Source organism: Pelobates fuscus, chromosome 6 (assembly GCF_036172605.1).
Source record: "Pelobates fuscus isolate aPelFus1 chromosome 6, aPelFus1.pri, whole genome shotgun sequence".
Taxonomy (NCBI): Eukaryota; Metazoa; Chordata; class Amphibia; order Anura; family Pelobatidae; genus Pelobates; species Pelobates fuscus.
In genome coordinates, this window is record NC_086322.1 from 32,445,786 (window position 1) to 32,470,130 (window position 24,345).

Sequence of the window (24,345 nt, forward strand, 5' to 3'; positions counted from 1 at the left end):
TTCCCCTGCAATCATCGCATCTGTTCCTAAAAACGGCCTGCCTGGATCTGCACCACATCATTCACACGGAGTGCATGTAACAGGTGATAACAGCCTCATGCTGGCAGTCTGCCCATTCCTCGGTCATAAACGCATTCCTTCTGATATCCTCCGTTCCTCTGAAACACTGAAACACGCTGCATGGTTGTAAGGAACAACTGAAAGGACACTAAGCACCACAACTACTGCAGCGCACTATAAGGACATAGTGAGGGGGGCTCACATATCGTACAAGAAGCACCTTTGACTAGCCCACCAAGTTTTATAAAAGCAAAAAAATATATATATTTTACAAGCTAATAATGCCTCCTCACACACCAACCACCACAAAACATCCACATGGCTTCATGACACACACACACACACACACACACACACACACTGAAATGACTTTCTAAAGCCCTGGCTACGCCTCTGGCTCATAGTGGTTATGGTGCAAAGAGTCTGAAGGAACTATCCCGTTTGTGTCAAACCATTTAAGCAGTATGACAATATCTAGTGCTCTCCCAACACCCTGACTGATGTGGGGCCTCTCCCTGATCTTCTCTCGGGAGCTCAGTCTTCCTGCTCCCTCACGCGCGCAGTTTAGTGATGCCGGAATGTTGTCATATTCCGGCACCGCTACAGGGGGCGCGTGCGAGGGAGCAGTGAGGAGCAGGAAGACTGAGCTCCCTCGCTGCCGCCAGGGGGCTATCTTCCCCAGCCGGGTAATTTTGGCAGAGTAGGCACCAGCAATGTGGGGCAAGCAGGTGCCTACTCTGCTTTAGTAAGCATGGCAAACTCACGACTGTAAACTCTGATGCAAACCAGGAGGACTTTCTGCTTCAAACCACTACAATGAGCTGAAATGGTTACGGTGCTTAGATAGACCGTTTAATACACCACAATTATGAATTGTATTTACACAAGGGGCTGCCACGGCATGATGTGAATTGAGCCTGCTAGCAGAAGTTACAAATATCTATAAAAAAGATCTAACTGAATGAGAGGTCACCCCTATGACTTCTTCCAAGGTGCAAATCCCTTTACCTGTGTTCCATGAAGCAGCTCTGCGGATTCACACAAGCTGTGACCGTTCCAATGATGAACGTGGATTTAACCTGTGGGTCAGTGTGAGTTTGCAGTGCCTGTACAACATCCACCACATCAAAGTATCTATGAGAAGAGAGGAGATGCCAAGGTGACAATTAGATACAAGAACAGCTGTCAGCAGCAAGCTCAATGATTCCGAGAAAGCAGGCCAGGCAAGGTCTTATTCTTGGAGTGCACAGGTTTAAAAATAAGATCATGGTCCAAGGGAACAGGACGATAACCAACTATTTTAGCAATCTCAGATTAACTATACAAGACATTCTTAAAGGGATAGCAATGCACATCCCTTTATACACATACACGCCTTTTAAAGACCATAATGAAACATTTACATTCTGGTTGAAAAGTCATATGCCTAAAAAAAACTTAAAAAAATAAAAATATTTAATAAATTTCAGCAATTAATTAGGAGCCACACAGTCGCTTTATTTTAATACTTGGATTTATAGAATTAAGAAAAATTCCTAATCCTAAAATGTTACAAAAAAAGAAGAATCATATGACAGATGTCTGAACTAACAGACAGTAAATAGAATAAACAGATAATTAAACAAAAATATAATGTGGATGAGGCCTTTTTTAGACAGAATGTCTACAATGTCTACATTAGAAAATATTTTCTCTCAAGTTCCCCTTTTACCTCCGCAATGTGGCCAAGGAACATAGATGGTTACTGTGCCTTTAAATTAAAGGCAGCATCATACTATCCCTACGGACTGATGCGCTAAACATGAATAGCAAACCAAAGTGAAATTACTAGCATAAGCTTTTAAAATGATTTTTCAAAAAAATATTGAAATATCTACAAATATACCATAAACATAAACACCTAAAAAAAATAGCTCAGTATATACATATACAGGTATTTAAAAATATATATATATTAAAATAAAGAAAAATAACCGTATTAGTAAATGAACTCACACATTGTATTGCGATCTGCACAATAGGGTTCATCAAGCAGGTCTGCTTGTGTTCCGTGTTCTAAGACAATAAAGGACTCACCCTTCTAGTACAATAAGGAGCCTCATTTTCTTCCTTGAGTAAACAGATTGTCTGGCATTGCGGTTCCGCTGGGCTTCCAGGATATTTGAAAGGTATCGCTGAAAGTGAACTGCGCTAAACTCATCAAAACCCTCAGCCGGCTGGCGATATACCATCCACCTGTTGGAAATTAGGTCCATTTTGTTATTGCGATCGGGTCATTTTTTTTTATTTTATTAGTTCGAAGGATTTAAGGATTTTTAATTTAGCCTTTTTTGGGGCTGAAAAAAGATGATTTTAGAGAAAAAAAAAAAAAAAACAGACATCTGATGGCAAGTCTGATTTAAAAATAAAATGTTTAGGTAATTAGTTTATTGCTCCCCTCTCGCTGTTATTCTGGTGAGGGGTGTAGGTAGAATTGTATTTCCATGGGGGGAGGACAGACAGTAGGCCATCCTCCCTTGTGTCACTCATTTAGTTTAATCGCCCACACTTGCGGTGCATGGGGCACTATATTAGATTTGTTTGGGGGCTGGACATTTTTTTTTTTAGTGAGCAGCCTCTTGCTCCTACTCAGCATATCAAGTAGGGGCATTACGGAGATTGTATCCTCCCTTATGCGAATATGGGTGTTATATGATAAGCCTTTGATTGGACTGCTTGTGGCTACCGATGAAGTCAGATGGGGGTGTTGATAGAAGAACGGGGAGCTTCACCCAGCACTAGATGAAGGTAAATTAAACTTAAAAGGACACTGTAGGCACCCAGACCACTTCAGCTCATTGAAATGGTCTGGGTGTTGTAAACCTTTTGTACCTAGTGCTGCAATGTAAAACACTGGAGTTCCAGAGAACTGGAATGTTTACATTGCAGCTCTAAGTCTGCCCTCTGTGGATGTCCACTAGACGGCCACTAGAGGGCTTCCGGAATCGTAACGGACTTTTGGTCCATTATCTGACGATGTACTTATTCACGCTCTGCATGAGGACCTCCAGCGTCAGATTTTCCCTCGTAGGAAAAAAATTCAATGCTTTCCTATGGGGAGGTCTAATGCGTGCGTAGCATTTGCCGCGCATGAGGCTTAGACCCCGCTTGTTGCGGGAAGGAGGAGTGGGTGGAGCTTTGACCCAACGCCGAGGGACATCGGTGCTGGGATAAGGTAAGTAAATAACGGGTTTGTAGCCCTTTATTTACTGGGGAGCGGGGAGGCAGATCTATCGGTAGTGCCAGGGATACAGATTTGTATTCTTGGCACTACAGTATCCCTTTAAACATTGTTTTACAGCAATCAGGAGGGATGTGCCTACAGACTAATGTACAATAGGACATTATTCATTATTTAAAATATATATATATAAATAAGGGTTGGAGTAATATTTTCTTTTTGTAAAGGACGGCAGCAGAGGGAAGAAATTAGTAAAGATATTAAGCACAGAGAGCCAGGGTTACCGATATAAAGCAGACACAAACAGTAGTGCACTTACCTGCCACATTCCTTCTGAAATGACACAAGGAAGTCACAGAGGTTGTTACAGTGGCTGCCAGGCAATCCAGTTATAATAGAAATTGGAACCTAAAGGAAGTATATACATTTAATTTCTTTTCTTTTTTGACAATCTTTATTTCTCGTTTTTTTTTTTTCAAGATCAAGTGGGGATACAGAAGAGAGTAAAGGGTGGGGATCAAATGGTTTCAGGACACACATTAGCCATGGTTAGCAATTACATTTACATGTGAAGATATACAGAAGCTTTTTGACTCCAAGCGGTTGTCTGAGGTTGGATGGCAAGAACAACCTTTATTGGTTGTTACATTGTTTCGTGGGAGCATAGGTCATTTGTGTCATTGCACAGTGCCTCTCACTGTTTTTGTGGTTCTGTTGCATTTGGCATTAGGGATGAGCTTGACAGGTGTGGGACCCCAGCTGGATCGAGTGGGCAGCGGGCTGCGAACAGAACACGTTGGTGCACCCCCGTGTTGGGGTCAGGCATGTTATCCAGACAGACAGTCACAACCTACCCACTAATGGCCGGTCGCTGTGATCCACCTACCTTAGGTAGTAGTGCTTAGGTCGCTATGTCGTATTTTGTGTGTGCCCACTATGATGGGGTGTTGCCCGTGTGTAGGCTGGTCAGGCAGGGTCACCCAAGTGTCAGGGCCCACCGTAGTGTCCGCTATGTGTGTGGTCATGGGCTGTAGAGTATCTAAGGCATCTTGGATGCAAGCGACACAGCTTCCAGTGTTGGAAGGTGGGGACCGCAGTCTTTTTCCATAGAGTGGGTATCAGGGACTTTGCCGCTGTCAGCAGGTGTTTCGTCAAAGATTTCTTATACGTTTTTAATGTCATGCTTGTGTGGTACATTTAATTTCTATGTAACACTAAACGACTTTGAATGGACAAGGTAGAAGCATAGGTGGCGATTCATGATCCATCTGGGTTTAGTAGTTAGTGGAACATTCAAACCTGATGGAATGTCTGACTGTGAAGCAGGGCTGAACACTCACAAGGTGAGCCTACGATCCCAAGTGGGAACGCACCCTCTACAAACATGTTATCAACTAGTACCTTCATAATTAAGAAATCAATTTCGAAAAGAATGAAATAATCATGACTAAAAAGTTTATAATTGTCAACCTGTCCCACCTTCTCAATTTCCATGTTGCTCACTACAGTGGCTTCTACATTTTGTAGCATCACTGGAAGGTGGATCCGTGGCAGTGGTTCACGGCCCACGCTGCTGACTGCCAGATGCTGGAAGAATCTGTCAAACAAAAGAATGATTTACATACGTAATCTTATCATTCAAGTATGTGCTATGTTAAGCTATAGAACAGGACAAAAGTGGAACATGTTAAAAAAAATTTTTTTTTTTTTTTACTATTACATGGTAAAATACAAGTTAGAAAACAAAGACTTCAAGGCTGTAAGGTGAACGATACACAGGGACTATTTTTTTTGCTAGAGTGTAAGCTCCATCACATAGGGAGAACAAAACATTAAGGACATGTCTGCAGACTGTACATTCTAACATACAATAGCTAGATAAAAATAAGGACTAGACTGTAATCTCTAATTCTGCAGCAGTGTCTTCGCAGACCTTACATTAAGCTTCATGTATTGTCTGTTAAACATCAAATAAATAATGGTGCCAAATACGAGCCCTGCAAATACAAAAAACATGATGCCACAGCAGTCCAACACTTCTAGTGAGAATACATTTATTAATCTTTACAAACGTGCCGTTCCTTTAGGAGTTAAGAAGAAGACCATTACCTTTCCAGCCCTGGAAGGTTAGCGGATATCATTTTTAGATGGCTCCATCCATCAGCTGCAGGAAACGATAAAGCCTCAAATAGATTCTGCATATTCAAGTAACTACAAAACAAACAAACAAACATATCAAACCCAGTATAAACAGAGGAGAGAAAGGTTCACTACAAATCCTTATATTAAAATGCTCTATAAAAAAAAAAGAGAAAATAAAAATGTACTTAATTACTCTTTCTGTAATTTATTTTACTATGTTTAAGACAGAAACCGGAATTTCACACACTTTATACCCTTTTGGCTTGAATAAAATAATGTTGCTGTATTTTTGCCTGCCCAGTTCTGCACAGAAATATAAAACGTAACACCTCTTACAGTATAAATCATTGCAGTCTTGCCTTTGTCTTTACAGACTGGCTGCTTGTAATTCCGATTATCTAGTTACTTTCCATAGCGTGTAGATTAAATCTATTACAATATACGCTTTGCCAAGCTGAAGCAGTGGCTGAAATAGTTATCACCTGGGAATGTAATTCCCCCTAGTGTCCTATTGGTAAAACACCACTTTGACACATTTTAACAGTTAACTATAACATGTATATAAATAATAAAGCATAACCCCCACCACAATTGCCTTAACAAAAATTTAAATAAATTGGAAAAAAAAGTGTGTGTATGTATATATATATATATATATATATATATATATATATATATATATACACATACATATACACACACACACAACAAGGAATCCTTGTACTCGGGCTGTGTACCTTGATCCTTGTGAACTGAAACGTTGATTTTAATTGGATTACATGTATTTGGAATAAAGGAATTACATTTATCGAAAGCCTTATCTTTATATATATATACACACACACAATAAAACAAAACAGGGTTTTGCTTATCAGACATTACAGTGAAGTTTAGAAATGGCTTTCAAAAATACTTATGATAGGAGCATGCCTTGTGCTCTATTCTCTATAGCAAGATTTACACAAGTAGAATGATTGAATGAAGGATGTGTGTGTGTCAATTTGGCTGCAGGACTGCAAGAGTTAGGCCAAGCAACAGCTCTCTCATAGAGACTACTTACGTCACTGTGTGGCAGACACTACTAGCCAACATCAAGCGACAATGCTTAGTGTAGGGATAAACCGCTTTCTCATAGAGACTAGTTACATCACTGCGAGGCAGACACTACTAGCCAACATCAAGCGACAATGCTTAGTGTAGGGATAAACCGCTTTCTCATAGAGACTAGTTACATCACTGCGAGGAAGACACTACTAGCCAACATCAAGCGACAATGCTTAGTGTAGGGATAAACAGCTTTCTCATAGAGACTAGTTACATCACTGCGAGGCAGACACTACTAGCCAACAGCAAGCGACAATGCTTAGTGTAGAGATAAACAGCTTTCTCATAGAGACTAGTTACATCACTGTGTGGCAGACACTACTAGCCAACATCAAGCGACAATGCTTAGTGTAGGGATAAACCGCTTTCTCATAGAGACTAGTTACATCACTGCGAGGCAGACACTACTAGCCAACATCAAGCGACAATGCTTAGTGTAGGGATAAACCGCTTTCTCATAGAGACTAGTTACATCACTGCGTGGCAGACACTACTAGCCAACAGCAAGCGACAATGCTTAGTGTAGAGATAAACAGCTCTCTCATAGAGACTAGTTACATCACTGTGTGGCAGACACTACTAGCCAACAGCAAGCGACAATGCTTAGTGTAGAGATAAACCACTTTCTCATAGAGACTAGTTACATCACTGCGAGGCAGACACTACTAGCCAACATCAAGCGACAATGCTTAGTGTAGGGATAAACAGCTTTCTCATAGAGACTAGTTACATCACTGCGAGGCAGACACTACTAGCCAACATCAAGCGACAATGCTTAGTGTAGGGATAAACAGCTTTCTCATAGAGACTAGTTACATCACTGCGAGGCAGACACTACTAGCCAACAGCAAGCGACAATGCTTAGTGTAGAGATAAACAGCTTTCTCATAGAGACTAGTTACATCACTGTGTGGCAGACACTACTAGCCAACAGCAAGCGACAATGCTTAGTGTAGAGATAAACAGCTCTCTCATAGAGACTAGTTACATCACTGTGTGGCAGACACTACTAGCCAACAGCAAGCGACAATGCTTAGTGTAGAGATAAACCACTTTCTCATAGAGACTAGTTACATCACTGTATGGCAGATACTACTAGCCAACAGCAAGCGACAATGCTTAGTGTAGGGATAAACAGCTTTCTCATAGAGACTAGTTACATCACTGTGTGGCAGACACTACTAGCCAACAGCAAGCGACAATGCTTAGTGTAGGGATAAACCGCTTTCTCATAGAGACTAGTTACATCACTGCGTGGCAGACACTACTAGCCAACAGCAAGCGACAATGCTTAGTGTAGAGATAAACAGCTCTCTCATAGAGACTAGTTACATCACTGTGTGGCAGACACTACTAGCCAACAGCAAGCGACAATGCTTAGTGTAGAGATAAACCACTTTCTCATAGAGACTAGTTACATCACTGCGAGGAAGACACTACTAGCCAACATCAAGCGACAATGCTTAGTGTAGGGATAAACAGCTTTCTCATAGAGACTAGTTACATCACTGCGAGGCAGACACTACTAGCCAACATCAAGCGACAATGCTTAGTGTAGGGATAAACAGCTTTCTCATAGAGACTAGTTACATCACTGCGAGGCAGACACTACTAGCCAACAGCAAGCGACAATGCTTAGTGTAGAGATAAACAGCTTTCTCATAGAGACTAGTTACATCACTGTGTGGCAGACACTACTAGCCAACATCAAGCGACAATGCTTAGTGTAGGGATAAACCGCTTTCTCATAGAGACTAGTTACATCACTGCGAGGCAGACACTACTAGCCAACATCAAGCGACAATGCTTAGTGTAGAGATAAACCACTTTCTCATAGAGACTAGTTACATCACTGCGAGGCAGACACTACTAGCCAACATCAAGCGACAATGCTTAGTGTAGGGATAAACAGCTTTCTCATAGAGACTAGTTACATCACTGCGAGGCAGACACTACTAGCCAACATCAAGCGACAATGCTTAGTGTAGGGATAAACAGCTTTCTCATAGAGACTAGTTACATCACTGCGAGGCAGACACTACTAGCCAACAGCAAGCGACAATGCTTAGTGTAGAGATAAACAGCTTTCTCATAGAGACTAGTTACATCACTGTGTGGCAGACACTACTAGCCAACAGCAAGCGACAATGCTTAGTGTAGAGATAAACAGCTCTCTCATAGAGACTAGTTACATCACTGTGTGGCAGACACTACTAGCCAACAGCAAGCGACAATGCTTAGTGTAGAGATAAACCACTTTCTCATAGAGACTAGTTACATCACTGTATGGCAGATACTACTAGCCAACAGCAAGCGACAATGCTTAGTGTAGGGATAAACAGCTTTCTCATAGAGACTAGTTACATCACTGCGAGGCAGACACTGCTAGCCAACAGCAAGCGACAATGCTTAGTGTAGATATAAACCGCTTTCTCATAGAGACTAGTTACATCACTGCGAGGCAGACACTACTAGCCAACAGCAAGCGACAATGCTTAGTGTAGAGATAAACAGCTTTCTCATAGAGACTAGTTACATCACTGTGTGGCAGACACTACTAGCCAACAGCAAGCGACAATGCTTAGTGTAGGGATAAACAGCTTTCTCATAGAGACTAGTTACATCACTGTGTGGCAGACACTACTAGCCAACAGCAAGCGACAATGCTTAGTGTAGATATAAACCGCTTTCTCATAGAGACTAGTTACATCACTGCGAGGCAGACACTGCTAGCCAACAGCAAGCGACAATGCTTAGTGTAGATATAAACCGCTTTCTCATAGAGACTAGTTACATCACTGTGTGGCAGACACTACTAGCCAACAGCAAGCGACAATGCTTAGTGTAGATATAAACCGCTTTCTCATAGAGACTAGTTACATCACTCCGAGGCAGACACTACTAGCCAACAGCAAGCGACAATGCTTAGTGTAGAGATAAACAGCTTTCTCATAGAGATTAGTTACATCACTGTATGGCAGACACTACTAGCCAACAGCAAGCGACAATGCTTAGTGTAGAGATAAACCACTTTCTCATAGAGACTAGTTACATCACTGTATGGCAGATACTACTAGCCAACAGCAAGCGACAATGCTTAGTGTAGAGATAAACAGCTTTCTCATAGAGACTAGTTACATCACTGTGTGGCAAACACTACTAGCCAACAGCAAGCGACAATGCTTAGTGTAGAGATAAATAGCTTTCTCATAGAGACTAGTTACATCACTGTGTGCAGTGGTGTGTTTTGGGTTTGTGCTGCCCTAGGCACGACTAAATTCGGGCACCCCCAAAATCTAAATTTGCCCCCCCAATTCGTGTCAAGGCCATTTTTTAGACTGACAGACACATGCCCTCATTGATACACATAAAATTACATACACACACTGACACACCCATTCTCACTCACAGACACACACTTACAGCTACACTCACTCACAGTGAGGTGGACAACCCAAGAACATAAGGCAAACAAGGCATTTGTCTGGGAGCTTGGGGTGGCATTTTTTGGCGCCCCCTCCCCCCCCCCCCCCCCCCCGTTACATCACTGCGTGGCAGACACTACTAGCCAACAGCAAGTGACAATGCTTAGTGTAGAGATAAACCGCTTTCTCAAAAAGTATAGTACAAAACAGAATAAATATTTATTCAATTTAATAATGTATGCATGTAGATATGAATTTATGTAAAAATGTCCCGATGTCTAGAAAGACATATAAAAAAACAAACAAAAAAAAAAAATTATTGCAAATAAGTAAATAAATAAATAAATATAGTTACATTTTCCTTTGCTCTTCGGAGATCTGGTCTTCTCCAATTACTTTCAAAGCTACTCCTAGTGCCCTGGTGTCTTGCTGCCATTGAGAAAACACCTAAACAGAACACGCAACAACAGACGTCAGGCCCACATTTTAACACTATAAAAATATAAATACCAATAAAAATAAAATATGCGATTAAAAGACATGCACTGGATAGAACTCAGAAAGATGTAAAAAAAAGTTACAATAAAACTCCACAACAACATGATAAATACCATAATAAAAAGTTAAATTCAGATGCATATTAAATGAATCCCTCTGAAAGAAAAATCTCATGCACACATTAAATGAACTGAATAATCAAATGTAAAGATATAATACAACTCTATCGCATTAGACAGGAGAAAATAACAATGAAAGTGAAAAAAAAAAGTCAATTTATTTTTTAAATTTGTTTTCACCTACTGGCTGGTTAAGGATCTTAAAAGAGAAAAATAAAGTTATTGTACAATACATAAAGACAGATATGCAATAACAAAAAAAATAAAATAAAATATGCATTAACCCCCCTTCCAAGATACCATACAATTTACTGAAACATGGGGTGCATTGCTAGCACAACAACTGTAGATTTCATTTTTCTGTGTCTGAACAAATTTTTATTTATTCATTAATTATTTCAAAAAATATTGGGGAAATTAAATGCTTTCCACAACATACAGTATCCCTTACCTTATAATCTTTCACGCAGTATAATCTTATACTACTTTAAAAGCAAAAACACCCCCCCCCCCCTTTACATACAGAAGGTGTTAAAAATAAAAATGGTCAAATACCTTGTGTTTAGGTTGCAATAAGGTTGTAAGGCTGGTATTACTAGCAGTGTAGTTTGCTCAAAATGGCACCAGAATGTAAAAAGAACATCAGCACTTGAATATAATGCCTACATACACCAAGTACAGTTAAATCATATTTTTAAATAAAATATAAATTTATAAAGTTTTATGAACCCCGTGATAGTAAGAGGCATATGAGAGACCACATTAACTCCTCTCCCCTTCATGACTGTACGAATGGTGTGGTCTGTGAAGCTTGATAGGAGGGGGAGAGGCTGTCTTTTTAGAACATGTGTATATATTAAATTAAAGAGATTTAATATCCCACTTTACAAGCAGGTAATCATCCCTGGAGTATTAAGTTAAAGGGACACTATAGTCACCAAAACAACTTTAGCTTAATGAAGCAGTTTTGGTGCATAGCTCGAGCCCCTGTAGCCTCAATTATCTTCCATTTAGGAGTTAAATCACTGTTTATGCAGACCTAGTCACACCTCCTTGCATGTGACTTACACAGCTTTCCTAAACACAGATCTAATTTGTACACTTTGGTTGCTTTCAATTCATTTAGAATTTCTAATCCCCTGCTCTTTTAGTAGCCATAAAGATCTTGAAAGCGTCTCCTCTAGGAGATTAAAGTTCAATTTACAAAGCAGTAGATAAAACGTCTAAAGTAAGTTAACATCTGACTAAAAATTAAACCATTATATATATATAGGGGCTAGAGGCTCTTAGGGGATCCTCAGATGAGCATAACATTGGTTGGTGCTAAAGGCCAAATCTTATTTCTGCACTGACCGTGTGATCCCGAGCCCAACTCCGGCTATAATAGTGGGGGTTCATTTGGACCATATACCTAATCTAATTAGGCATTACTCCCCGGTTCTGCAGTAGGAGTTTATTTTTAATTAGTGCACAATATCTTTTTCTTGCACTACTTAAACACACCCCAGTGCTTCTTTTTGACCAAAAAGCACTGTGAATGTGGATATTCAATTGTGCAGACATATTTTTGTCTGCACTAGCTACATACTTATTCCGTGCTTGTATATATACACAGGGACAATGAACACGATCATATGTAACCAAATGTTTCTTTTTGGCAATCCACTGTTACATATGTATTAGATGCAGGTACCGCTGTGTTATCAAAGCATGGCTTATTGATCTAATCATCGTTGTATGAGGCTTATTTGTTCCTCTGGGACTCAACTCACCTTATATACACCTTTATTTGTACAGTTCTATTATCTTACAACTTTTGTAAAAAACACATGGTTTTTGCACACAACTAGGAGAAGGATCCTGGAAACTTTTGAACAGGACCTCCTTATCTAGACCTAGATTGTAGTCATATTCAGTGTGAGTTTGTTTTCCCTTTAGGATTGTTTACCTTTATGGTTTATTTTGTATATATAGTGACACTTTAGTGACAATCATTATTTTCTCCTCTTATAGCTATAGCTAGTACACCATTTATTTTAACTATACTATTAAAAGCTATATTTTATACTTCGGGGCACTCACCCTCCCTTTCTCCTCTTTCTCACTACTGCTGTAGTCTCCAAAGGGTTAACCCCCTATATGAGTGCATCCCCTTGCTTCCAATCTCCTTTTCTATTTTTAAACCATTTATTAATTCATGCAGGCTGTGACAGTCACCAGCAGGGCTGCATGGGTAGAAACAAAAGTGATTTAACTCCTACATAGCAGATAATTGAGCAGCGAGAGTGCAGGGACATGATCTATACACCAAGAATGCCTTATTGAGCTAAAGTTGTTTTGGTGCCTATAGTGTTCCTTTAAGTGAGGGTTTATGAGCTAAATTTCATTTCATTAAGTCGGTACATTTAGTGAATAGAACTGGAGAGGTTAGGCTTTACCAACTCCATCACTAGTTGGGCAGTAAGTTACAGTTTGTGAATCCTACAGACTAAGTACGTTCAATGGATGCTTCCAGTCCTGGCCCCCCATTAAACAACAAAAGTAAAAATAAAAATTAATCAGCAAGTGCATGAAAAGCGATTTATCTTTTTAGGTATCGAGAGAATATGGGAAGGAGGGCATTGGTCTGAATCATATTAACATCAGCAGGGTTTGTGATTGCACCTTATCTGGGAAGCTACAAAGCCAGAAATAAATAAGTAAAGCATGAGAACAGCATCATTTTCTGTAGCGATCATCCAATATATGACTGAGCACCATCCTGTATTAAGCATACAAAGCTGGCACCATATCAGTAAATATTAGCAATAAAATAATTAAAAACCAACAAGGACACGACATGACTCATCTATCATATAGCACAAAGGGCCAGTCCCCAATCATCAATAACATGCTGCACCAGCCTTCTTCCATGGGTTACTGCTCAGACACTGCCCTCTAGTGTTTATACAGGAGATCAACAAACGCAACAATGGCTGTAAATCTCTAACACTAGGCTGAGTAGTGTAGTTACATAAAAAATAATGAAGTACTAGGATAACTCATACAGTAGGAGAGAAGTAAGAATACCCTTGAAAGCATACTGCAAATGGTGCATCTGGATTATTATTTTTTATTATTTTTGTAATTATTCTACTTAAATCCCAAAGATTTACATAAAAAAATGTTAGTTCATTTTCCGGCAGTGTTGCAAAACGGCAGAACCATAAAAGAGGAAAAGAAGAGGTAAAACTTTTTTTGTTACCGGTAGGTATGTAAATAACTAATAAAGCTATATGCAATGCTTCCTCTTTATTAGAGAACTCACATTTTTAATACGTATTCATGTGCATACATTTAACATCTGGGTAGCGACTGACACAAAATGGGGAGGGGGGGGGGGGGGGAGAGAGAGGGAGAAGCGGCCATAAAACAGTGCACTAAACATAGCCTCCCCCTAAAAACATTTTTAAATTGGGAATTAGAGCAGCACGGTCACCCCCCTACCCCCACCAAAACAGGTAACTAATAAAGCATCCTGAATAGCCAGGAGGAATTAAGTAACTAATGATGAGGAGCTTTTCCTGGATATGCTGGCAAACCCTGGTCATTATATAGAGTTAGTTCTAATCTTTAAAATGGAGCAATAAAGCGTTTGGAAAGCATTTCAAGAACGTGCTTGTAAAGTGTCAGCCTGACTTCACATCTATTAATTGATCAGCGTATAAAGCGTCAGAAAATAAACGAGTTTACAGTTTAGCGGTGCAATTACTGAAGTCAAACTTCTGGAATAATTACCTGTGAGTAGAAAGCACGATAGCTCTTTGATTTTGGGAAAAGGGTGAACATGAGGGAGCTGCCGGGAGCAGTGAACTGAATGGGCAGATGAGGAAGCAGGGAAGCTTTAACGTCCACGATGAGGGCTGCGACCGTGCTGGCAGAGTCCTGTGAAAGCAACAAAGTTTTACTTTAAAAGGAAACATAACCGTTACATCATTTTGCTGTCACTATTGCCACCATGACAACAGAGGTCACAGTGAAAGGCTGGCTCGCCATGTTACCATTAAATAAAGAATCCAAACAATTCATATACTCCTAGTTTACTACATCCCAGGAGTACCCTGGCACCGCTTCACCTAATGAGGCAAACCTCATAGCCGGGTTCTGTTGTCACTGAGCCTCCTGTCACGCTGACTGAACCAACACCTGCAGAGCTGCCGTGACCATAGAGTGTCTCATGCACAGACAATCACTCATTGGCTGAAACATGCAGGGAATTAACATTCGCCAGTTTAGAACGCTCATTCTGGGACGGCTAATGATGGCTGCCGGGGATGGAGTACATCGTTGCTAGCAACAGAAAATGGCAAAGAACATGTAATATTACATACTGAAACACTGCATGTGTAGGGCTTTGTACCATGGCTACTTCAAAACACTGAAGTGGTCATGGTGCATGGAGTGATCCTTTAATTCAGTTTATCTAAGAGATAATTAAGTCTGAACTTGATGTAATTGATGTATCAAACACGGAAGGGAATTGTCACTTTATCTAAATCTGTAAAGATGAGCCAGACTGAGGAGACACAATGTTAAACTGCAGAGTGTTGGCAGTGGACCAACACGAACCTCTTTAAATTGGCTATGGTGTTTATATTAGTTACAAAGTTACACAGGCTGAAAAGAGACATATGTCCATCAAGTTCAGCCTTCATCACATTTGTTTTTTGCTGTTGATCCAAAAGAAGGCAAAAAAAAAAAAAAAAAAAACAGTTTGAAGCACTTCCCTATTGACCCCAGAATGGCAGTCAGATTTATCCTTGGATCAAGAAGCTATTACCCTACAGTTGAAACATTTTATCCTTGAATATTCTGCTGTTTGAACATCTGTATGGACTCTGATAAAACCACTTCTTCAGGCAGTGAATTCCACATCCTTATTGTTCTTACAGTAAAAAAAACCTTTCCTTTGCCTTAGACAAAATCTTCTTTCTTCCAGTCTAAATGCATGACCTCATGTCCTATGTAAAGTCCGGTTTGTGAATAGATTTCCACACAATGGTTTATACGGATATATTTGTATAATGTTATCATATCCCCTTTTTTTCTAAACTAAAGAGGTTTCAATTTGTTAACCTTTCTTCATAGTTAAAACGTCCCATTCCTTTTATTAATTTGATTCTTTTAACAAGCTTACAGTAATGATTGCACCAATGCCAATGCAAATATTTTAGATTTTAGTTCTACATAATCCAAGACCTTTTTTTAATCTGGGTTTTAAAAATCAGATATACTAGCCAAATAGCCACAGGAATTCTTCAAACATGGCTATTGCACATCCCAAGACATACAAGAGATTTTCACAGAAGTATTTAATGAAGGAACATTTGGGGGATAGGTTTTCCCAGATATCTTTATGCTGGTCTTGCTCTCACAGCTGGCTAAGCATATTATCATGTAAGAGTTACTGGATCACCTTTGGAAATCAACATGAGCCCAACATCCACTAGTGAAGGGTCAAAAGTCAGCTATCGTTTTAACAGAGTGCATCGATCGGCATATTTACACAATACCACTGCTTAGCCAGGCCGATTATAGCCACATGGCTGGCGTGGCACAGCACATGAAATAGGAGGCCATTTATTTACAAAAGCTGACACGGGATCCAGCATCCTGATCTATTCCTAGTCCTTTTTACAATATACCTTTATCTCCACATTTAAATAGAAATATTGGCACGCACTCAAACATCAGCAATTATATCCAAAACAACGAGACTCTTTGCTAGCTGTTAGGATGTAACAATAGGCGGAAGGTCAAAGCTGGAAAAAACAAGGGAAATGAATAATATAATTATACTATGATGTGCCATGCTATCTTTCAGGATATGGAAGGCATAAACCTCATTCTGTTTCTACTTTTAGCAAAGATTGATTTCCGAGCTATCAAAATGTCCAACAGAGGAGAAATAAAAGACAATGTAACTCTGAACAGCTTGTAAGCATAAAGCTGCAATTTATTTTTTGCTTCCAAGCACTCTGGCTAAGTTTCTTTGCTATTAGCATTGATTACGCCAACACTTTTTTAGTAATGTGTATGGTTTTTTCGAGTTTTTAATTTAGAATGCTCTATTAGACATTATTCACTGGGTCCCTTCCCTCTATAAATCTTTAAAGTAATGCCAAAACGTACCTGCAATCCAGTACTGAGCTCTCCCAGCACTGGATTCCACTCTCAGTCCAACGCCACTGATGTCCTCTTGTGGTCCAATAAAATTCTTCTCATAGAGAGGAATTTGATTGCGCTCCTCAGGTCAGAGCGCATGCTCGCTCATTGAACTGGGGTGGAAATGGGGAGAGTGGGAGGAAGAGAGTGGGGGTGGACACGGAGAGTGGGAGGAAGAGAGTGGGAGGGGACAGGGAGAGTGGGAGGAAGGGAGTGAGGATGGACAGGGAGAGTGGGAGGAAGGGAGTGAGGATCGACACGGAGAGTGGGAGGAAGGGAGTGAGGATCGACACGGAGAGTGGGAGGAAGGGAGTAAGGATCGACACGGAGAGTGGGAGGAAGGGAGTGAGGATCGACACGGAGAGTGGGAGGAAGGGAGGAAGGATCGACACGGAGAGTGGGAGGAAGGGAGTGAGGATCGACACGGAGAGTGGGAGGAAGGGAGTGAGGATCGACACGGAGAGTGGGAGGAAGGGAGTAAGGATCGACACGGAGAGTGGGAGGAAGGGAGTGAGGATCGACACGGAGAGTGGGAGGAAGGGAGTGAGGATCGACACGGAGAGTGGGAGGAAGGGAGTGGGGATGGACACGGAGAGTGGGAGGAAGGGAGTGGGGATGGACACGGAGAGTGGGAGTAAGGCAGTGGGGATGACATGGAGAGTGGGAGGAAGGTAGTGGGAGGAAAGGAGTGGGGATGGACGGAGAGTGGGAGGAAGGGAGTGGGGATGGACAGGGAGAGTGGGAGGAAGGGAGTGGGGATGGACACGGAGAGTGGGAGGAAGGGATTGGGGATGGACACGGAGAGTGGGAGGAAGGCAGTGGGGATGGACACGGAGAGTGGGAGGAAGGGAGTGGGGATGGACACGGAGAGTGGGAGGAAGGGAGTGGGGATGGACACGGAGAGTGGGAGGAAGGGAGTGGGGATGGACACGGAGAGTGGGGGAAGGGAGTGGGGATGGACACGGAGAGTGGGGGAAGGGAGTGGGGATGGACAGGGAGAGTGGGGGAAGGGAGTGGGGATGGGCACAGGGAGAGTGGGAGGAAGGGAGTGGGGATGGGCACAGGGAGAGTGGGAGGAAGGGAGTGGGGATGGGCACAGGGAGAGTGGGAGGAAGGGAGTGGGGATGGACACAGGGAGAGTGGGAGGAAGGAAGTGGGGATGGAGACGGAGAGTGGGAGGAAGCGAGTGGGGATGGACACAGGGAGAGTGGGGGTGGGCACAGAGAGTGGGAGGAAGCGAGTGGGAGTGGACACAAGGAAAGTGAGGGGGAGATGTAATAGTACAGTCAAGCGGGAATGGCAAGAGAGTTGAAACAAGGGAGTGTTATGGGCAGGGAGAGGGGACACAAACGTGGATGTCTGTTGCCAGTACACTGATCCGGCCTGCCGAATGTCAATTGTGTGAACAAGTTACATCTGTTGTGAGAGCTCTGGCCTGCTGGCATGTAATCAAAACACTGGCAAATATCTCTAGGTGTACATAGTTTTAAGCTGAAAATATAGTTTTGCATTGCAGAAGCCTGGATCACTATTTTCTTTAATGAACATAATAGCCGCTGGATGTGTCTCAATACATATGGGAAGAATATAAAAGGCGTGCTATTTATTACACCCCTTGTACATCACGATTCACACTGTAAGAAAGCCTGCGGCGTGTGGTTTGCAGAAACACGTAATTTATGGATATTACATCTCTAACCAGGAGAACCTCCTAGGAATCTGAATATCTGCACCCAGATGTACAGTCACACATTATTATGGGACCTTGCTAGCTTTCACATTTCCATGCCAAAGAATGATTTCACACCAAATTCCCTCCCTCCTTGGATGCCAAATGCTGTGCACCTTCCATGCTAATCTTACCAAAGGAGTCCGAGGGGAACTCTGGTGAATGTTGGAGGATCTGTAATTCAATCAAAAAGCAAGAAACTTTCCTTTTCTCAAATGTTTGAGAGACCGAAACTCAAAAACCCCTATATAAAAACCCTTCCCTCATTTTTTGCCTTTCTTCTCTATGCTTCAGCTTATCGTACTACATGCGGCTTTTCATTTTTTATTATCGTCTATTATAATTTGATATGTTTGTTATCGCACAATATAGTTGCAGTTTTGCTCCTTGCTTGGACTACAAGTGCAAGTCAAACATTTATGACAAAAACACAAAACAAATTATGTAGTTAAAGGACCACTATAGTGCCAGGAAAACAAACTTGTTTTCCTGGCACTATAGGGTCTTTAACCCCTTCACCCAGTGGGAGGGGGCCATGAGGGTGGAGGGGACCTAAACACTTACCTTTCTCCAGCGCCGGTTAAGAGCCGCGCACGAATTCAAGCAGTCCATAGGAAAGCATTTCCAGTGAGACAGCCACTAGAGGCTGTATTAACCCTAATGTAAACATAGTAGTTTCTCTGAAACTGCTATGTTTACAGCAGGCAGGGTTAACACTAGATGGACCTGGCACCCAGACAACTTCATTGAGCTGAAGTGGTCTGGGTGCCTAAAGTGGTCCTTTAAATCTTTCGGAGATCCCAGAACTAGAATCCAAAGCAATCAGACAAAGCTATTGAGAGGAGTATATCGGTTATCCAATAAATGATCTGGTCAACAAATGAAGATTTTTTGTATTAATTAACATCTACTAACAGGATTTTTTAAATACATGCTGTACGTTTTAAGTAAAAAGCAGTGTCTAAACATGGCCGTAAAACGCAACCATAGATAAGTACACACAGGAAGAGTACTTACTCCATCATAAAACTTTATGGAATTCATGTGATTCTTTGAGATTGTGACGGCCCCATAGGAAGGATGGAGGAATAAGATGCCATCAGAGAAGAAATATAGTTTACCTGAAAGAGAAAGACACTTAGAAAAACCATCCACATACACTAGAAGATATGATCTGACCTTCACATGCATCCTGAGAGCAGGCTGCCAAGGCATCTTTAATAAGCTGCTCTTTAGTCTTGGTCAGATTACTAGGGCTTGGACTCCAGATGCATGTGGATCCAGCCTCTTGCACACTTAGAGATATGTTCTCTAAACTTTCTCACTACTATATAATTTGTGAACAGATATTGGGTTAGAGAAATGATGGCTAAACCTAGCACAGAAGAGGTCTATGAAGCACATTTCCCACAATGCTCAATATAGTGGAAAAGGAAGTTCACACCATAAGCATCTAGGAGTGCAAGGACTGGCCATCATTGTTACTATGAGGCAAGCGCGTGCAAGGCTCTACACACATACTGAGAGATAGATAGATATATATAGAACAACTTACTAAATCTTTTAAGAGGTCAGCAGACAGATATTCTTATGGCTTACTAAATTTTAAAGCCCCTTTAAAAATAAAATCCTGCAGGACACCTGTTACCAAGACAACCAAAGCCTACCGCAACTTAGTATACAAATGTAGACTGCCCTAGATAATCCATACAGTGCCGTGGCATTCTAACACTGGAATTCCTCACCTTCCTCTGGACCAACGTGTACACTGCTGGAGCACATGTAAGCCCGATCCCCTCCTGCCAGGAATCTTCCAAGAAAAGACTCGTTCTCCTAGGAAATAAAAATGTAATATCACCATCACTTTCTGTGGGAGCCTCAGCATACAAAGATAGATACTCTACAGGATAAGCATAATGCGGAATGCAATATTCTATTCACAGGTACAAAGAAAAGGGTAGGATGGAGGATGAAAGACACAAGGAGGAATGATGAATGAACAATACATTTTAAAGCTGAACCGAGGACTTGGGGGTAGGGGGGGAAACACTGTCCTCCCCGGTGCAAATGTGGACATTCTCTGGTCAATATTTTCATACAGAAATCCTGTTTTTTTATGTTGTGCTGTTGTAAGATGATATTGCATGTATTCTATTTAGGGATGTGCTGTGGAGGAGAGATGGGTTACCAAGTTTGGTTGTCTCCTATTCTCGCCCATTCTACCTCTACCTATTTGACCTTTCGAAAGAAGACGAGGTGGTATCTTTAGCACTTGGCATTTGACATGTAGATGGGACAAAGTTATACACTGGCCACATGATAACATGAATTGCATGGTCTGTTCTTTAACAAAGGCAGTTGTGAAGTCAGAGTTAAACAGTTGTAGGTTCAATATATAAAGAGTAGACAGGGAATCTAGAGGTTATCGATTACGAGTAGCAACGATATGGAAACATTCACCAAGGGCTAAATTCCATTGGTTATTAGTATCTCAGCCTTCAATAGGAAAAAAAGCAATCTGGGTTCAGACAGAAGATGTAGAACACATCATCTTTGGGAATTGTAGAATCATGGCTCACCTTCACAGTGTTCAGGGCTCTCTCTGACAGTTTTACTTCATTATCTTCAATCTAAAAATACAAAAAGATTGTAAAGAAACATTTATACACGAATGGTCACTGCTGCTACATTCTTGCAAACAGCATATACAATAATACAATATATACTAATAAAACCAGCCACTGGGGAGTGATTTTTTAATGAACTCAACATATTCCTAAACCTGGACCTTTAGATGATGAGGATAAATGAATCTAAACTGCGAGCCAAAACCTATGGTATGTCCTAGATAGGGATCATAAATTAAAATGAAAGAAAAAGGGGGGCATATGCTTTACACAGAACTTCATAAAGCCAAAGTGCTTTAGTGGTCTAACCTGTCCCTTTCAACTAATTGATGCATAAACAGGGTCTATGAACTTATCTAGCATGCCAATAGATGCTTTAGGTATCCATAGTGTGTAAGGACGCTTTTTTATTTTTTTTAAAGGCCCTAAAAGTTACATACATATCAGATTGCACTGGGATTTCAATTACACAATTACCTTGTTTTTTTCACAAGGATTCTAAAAATGAAGACTGTGCACCTATTAAACTGGCTAAGGATCGCAGGGTAATGAGCACATTTAGTCTTCAGACAAAGGCATATTCATTATTTTTTTTAAGTAAAGAGTATATATGCCCTAATCTCAAGTAAAACCAATCTGCCAGATTAGTGGGAGTTACACTCCTGAACAGCAGCTGCCCCTATTTTAATAGCTGGTGCCTGGAATGGTAACTCCCACTCATGTGAGGCAGCACTAAGACGTGAATGTCCTAGTGCTGCCCTTACAACAAGGTCTTCTCCCTAGTCTTACACCTACCTAAACATTTTATAACAGCAAAGTGGGTGTACCATCCCAGGGTTCTGGAAGCATTTATAAACCACTCCACATTCGGTCTCAAGGTTTATTATGCAGTCTCCAAAACACAAAATCACAAAACAGGCTGCACAAATGCAGCATGCAATACTAACCAGCCAGGAGACAAATCTGGGGACAGAAGCAGTTAAAATGACGTAGTTATTGTCTGTAGTGACAGCTCCATCTGTAAGAGGGAAAACGAAAAACATGTATGTCATATGCTTTGATAAAAAGCCTTTTAAAATGTAAAGCAGTACTACACCTACATATTACAAGTCACACCCTGGGATAAGTCTTTGGACATAGCGTTTCTGAGAAATTATGCTTCCCCAAATCTCCCAGAATGCTTTGTTGGATATGCAAATGAGAATGGAAAGGCGTCATAAATCAGATTTCATCCTGCATACACCCATCACAATGGAGCACTGTATTAAATACAACTTGTAAACAAAAAAAGCATTAACAATGATGGAAAAAGAGCAAAAATCAGCCATCTTTGGTTAAAAAAAAAAAAAAAAAATTGCTCCATTGCTAAGGCTGCCTCCATAACTTGCATACAGTCAATAAGGCTGAACACACTACCAGCATTTCTGTTCAAGTTAAGGCAGGCGGCCATGTAGTATTGGTCAGGTACTGCCTCCATGCTGCTGGACAACACATGAAAAGTGCTGGATTGTAGTATGTATCATTCACAATGCAAGGCAAGAAATCAAACAACTAAACAAAGCACCTTTTAGAATTCGATGAATTGATTACTAAATTGTTGAATCAGTTTATTTCTATAATTTTACAGAAAAGTAACCATTTTATATGCTGTCCATTAGCAGGAACCATAGTTAGACGACTTAGGGGAAACAAATATATATATATACCATAATATAATAAAATGATTTGTGACGGTTTGTTAAACAGATAAAGGTGAGAACAGAAGCTTTCCCTGCTAATTCATTCAATTAAAGTGCTCTTGTCCTATCTATGACACAGGTGGGAGGTTAATGTCAAGCTGGAAGTCAGTTCCCTTCACCAACAGCCATTCTGCAAACAGGATAACAGTGCTGACAATGATAAGGTCAGATACATGCACACTGTGCTGCACAGACCTGTGTAAACGCGTTCTGCAAACTGATATGAAGCTCTTTAGAAATTTGTGGACGTTGCTGTTGAGGGAGGGCTATTATCTGTTCAGAAAATCACATACCCTGCTATTTTAAATCTGAGCGAAGCAATGCATCCTGGGACAAATAGATGACAGGGTGCAGGTGTAAACAGAGGGGGAGATGTATGGCTTTGTAAAATGCCTAGGGGATATCAGATAAGCAGATTTCAAATATAAACACAGCTCTAGAAGACACAACAGCCACATACCAGAAAAAGGAAAGGCAGCCTTCCTGCAAAGAACAGCAACAGGTTTATAGGTAAATGCTACCAGAACACTTGTCTACATTGCAGGGTTAAACGCGTCGATAATGGCTTTGAATTAAAGGCTTTTAAAAGTTTGAATTAAATGCCTTCCCCATAAAAAGGTGCGCCTCATCCACAATGCTCCTCTATAAGAAGCATTAGACTGGAAACGAAGCCGAGAAGCGATGGTTGCCGGTTGAAGTCAGGGAAGGCGGAGATGGCAGCAGTACGGTGGGAGTTTCAGTGCTGAAAGGGGGGGGAATATAAAGATGAACTAGGACGCTTTTAGGAACACAGGTTTGTTTTCGTAATGCTAGTGTTCCTTTAACGGTTGGAGTGCCATGCTACTAGCCAGACCTTATAATTTACTTGCCAATTCATACTCACCAGGGATGATTTTTTACAAGCCAGTGATAAAGTGTCACTTGCCAATGGCTAGTGGAGTTTTGAGCAGTGTTCTACTGTGGCTGAGAGTAACAGTTTATCATCCCTGCCATACAGGGATGTCACCCATTAGTGAGGCATTAAATACCCCTGAGAATGGCTGAATCCTGAAACCGAGCTATTTTTAAACCAGCGCCTGAAAAGAACAATCCCCGAGAAAGCACACGGCTGGCTCTCTTTGTGGGAAACCTGACAGTAAAAGAGGAATCGGGATATATTTTATTCTAGGTCAACACTTCCCAAGCATCGTGTAAAGTTAACCAGCGCTGTACCAGGGCGGAATGAATGATCTTGGGCGGTGTCTGGGGACTAAACAGTGAGTTGACATAGCTCATAAACAACACAAACAACGACATAGCTTCCCAATTTGGCTAATTTGCTCTGAGGTTTGCAACATTAAAATCACAACAACTTGCTGGGTATAGAGGAAACACTAAAGGCCTTTAAAGCGGGATTTCCAAAAATAGTCTATATACTAGCATACTATCATTATGATATACTTTGGCATAGAGGGTTTGACGGAGCATACAGTGGGACT

General features: G+C 41.1%; 1 protein-coding gene across 1 annotated transcript in view; it reads right to left on the bottom strand.

Annotated features, from left to right (window-relative positions):
• DNAAF9 (dynein axonemal assembly factor 9) overlaps nt 1–24,345 on the bottom strand; it is an 88,453-nt gene that overhangs the window by 12,574 nt on the left and 51,534 nt on the right. The window contains exons 18-28 of the mRNA XM_063457592.1: nt 22,076–22,146; nt 21,081–21,131; nt 20,247–20,334; nt 19,519–19,622; nt 14,346–14,492; nt 10,307–10,398; nt 5,390–5,491; nt 4,760–4,877; nt 3,600–3,688; nt 2,137–2,295; nt 1,069–1,194 (exon numbers count right to left, since the gene is read on the bottom strand). Coding sequence (XP_063313662.1) covers nt 1,069–1,194; nt 2,137–2,295; nt 3,600–3,688; nt 4,760–4,877; nt 5,390–5,491; nt 10,307–10,398; nt 14,346–14,492; nt 19,519–19,622; nt 20,247–20,334; nt 21,081–21,131; nt 22,076–22,146 — 1,147 coding nt within the window. The remainder of the gene's footprint in view (nt 1–1,068; nt 1,195–2,136; nt 2,296–3,599; nt 3,689–4,759; nt 4,878–5,389; nt 5,492–10,306; nt 10,399–14,345; nt 14,493–19,518; nt 19,623–20,246; nt 20,335–21,080; nt 21,132–22,075; nt 22,147–24,345) is intronic.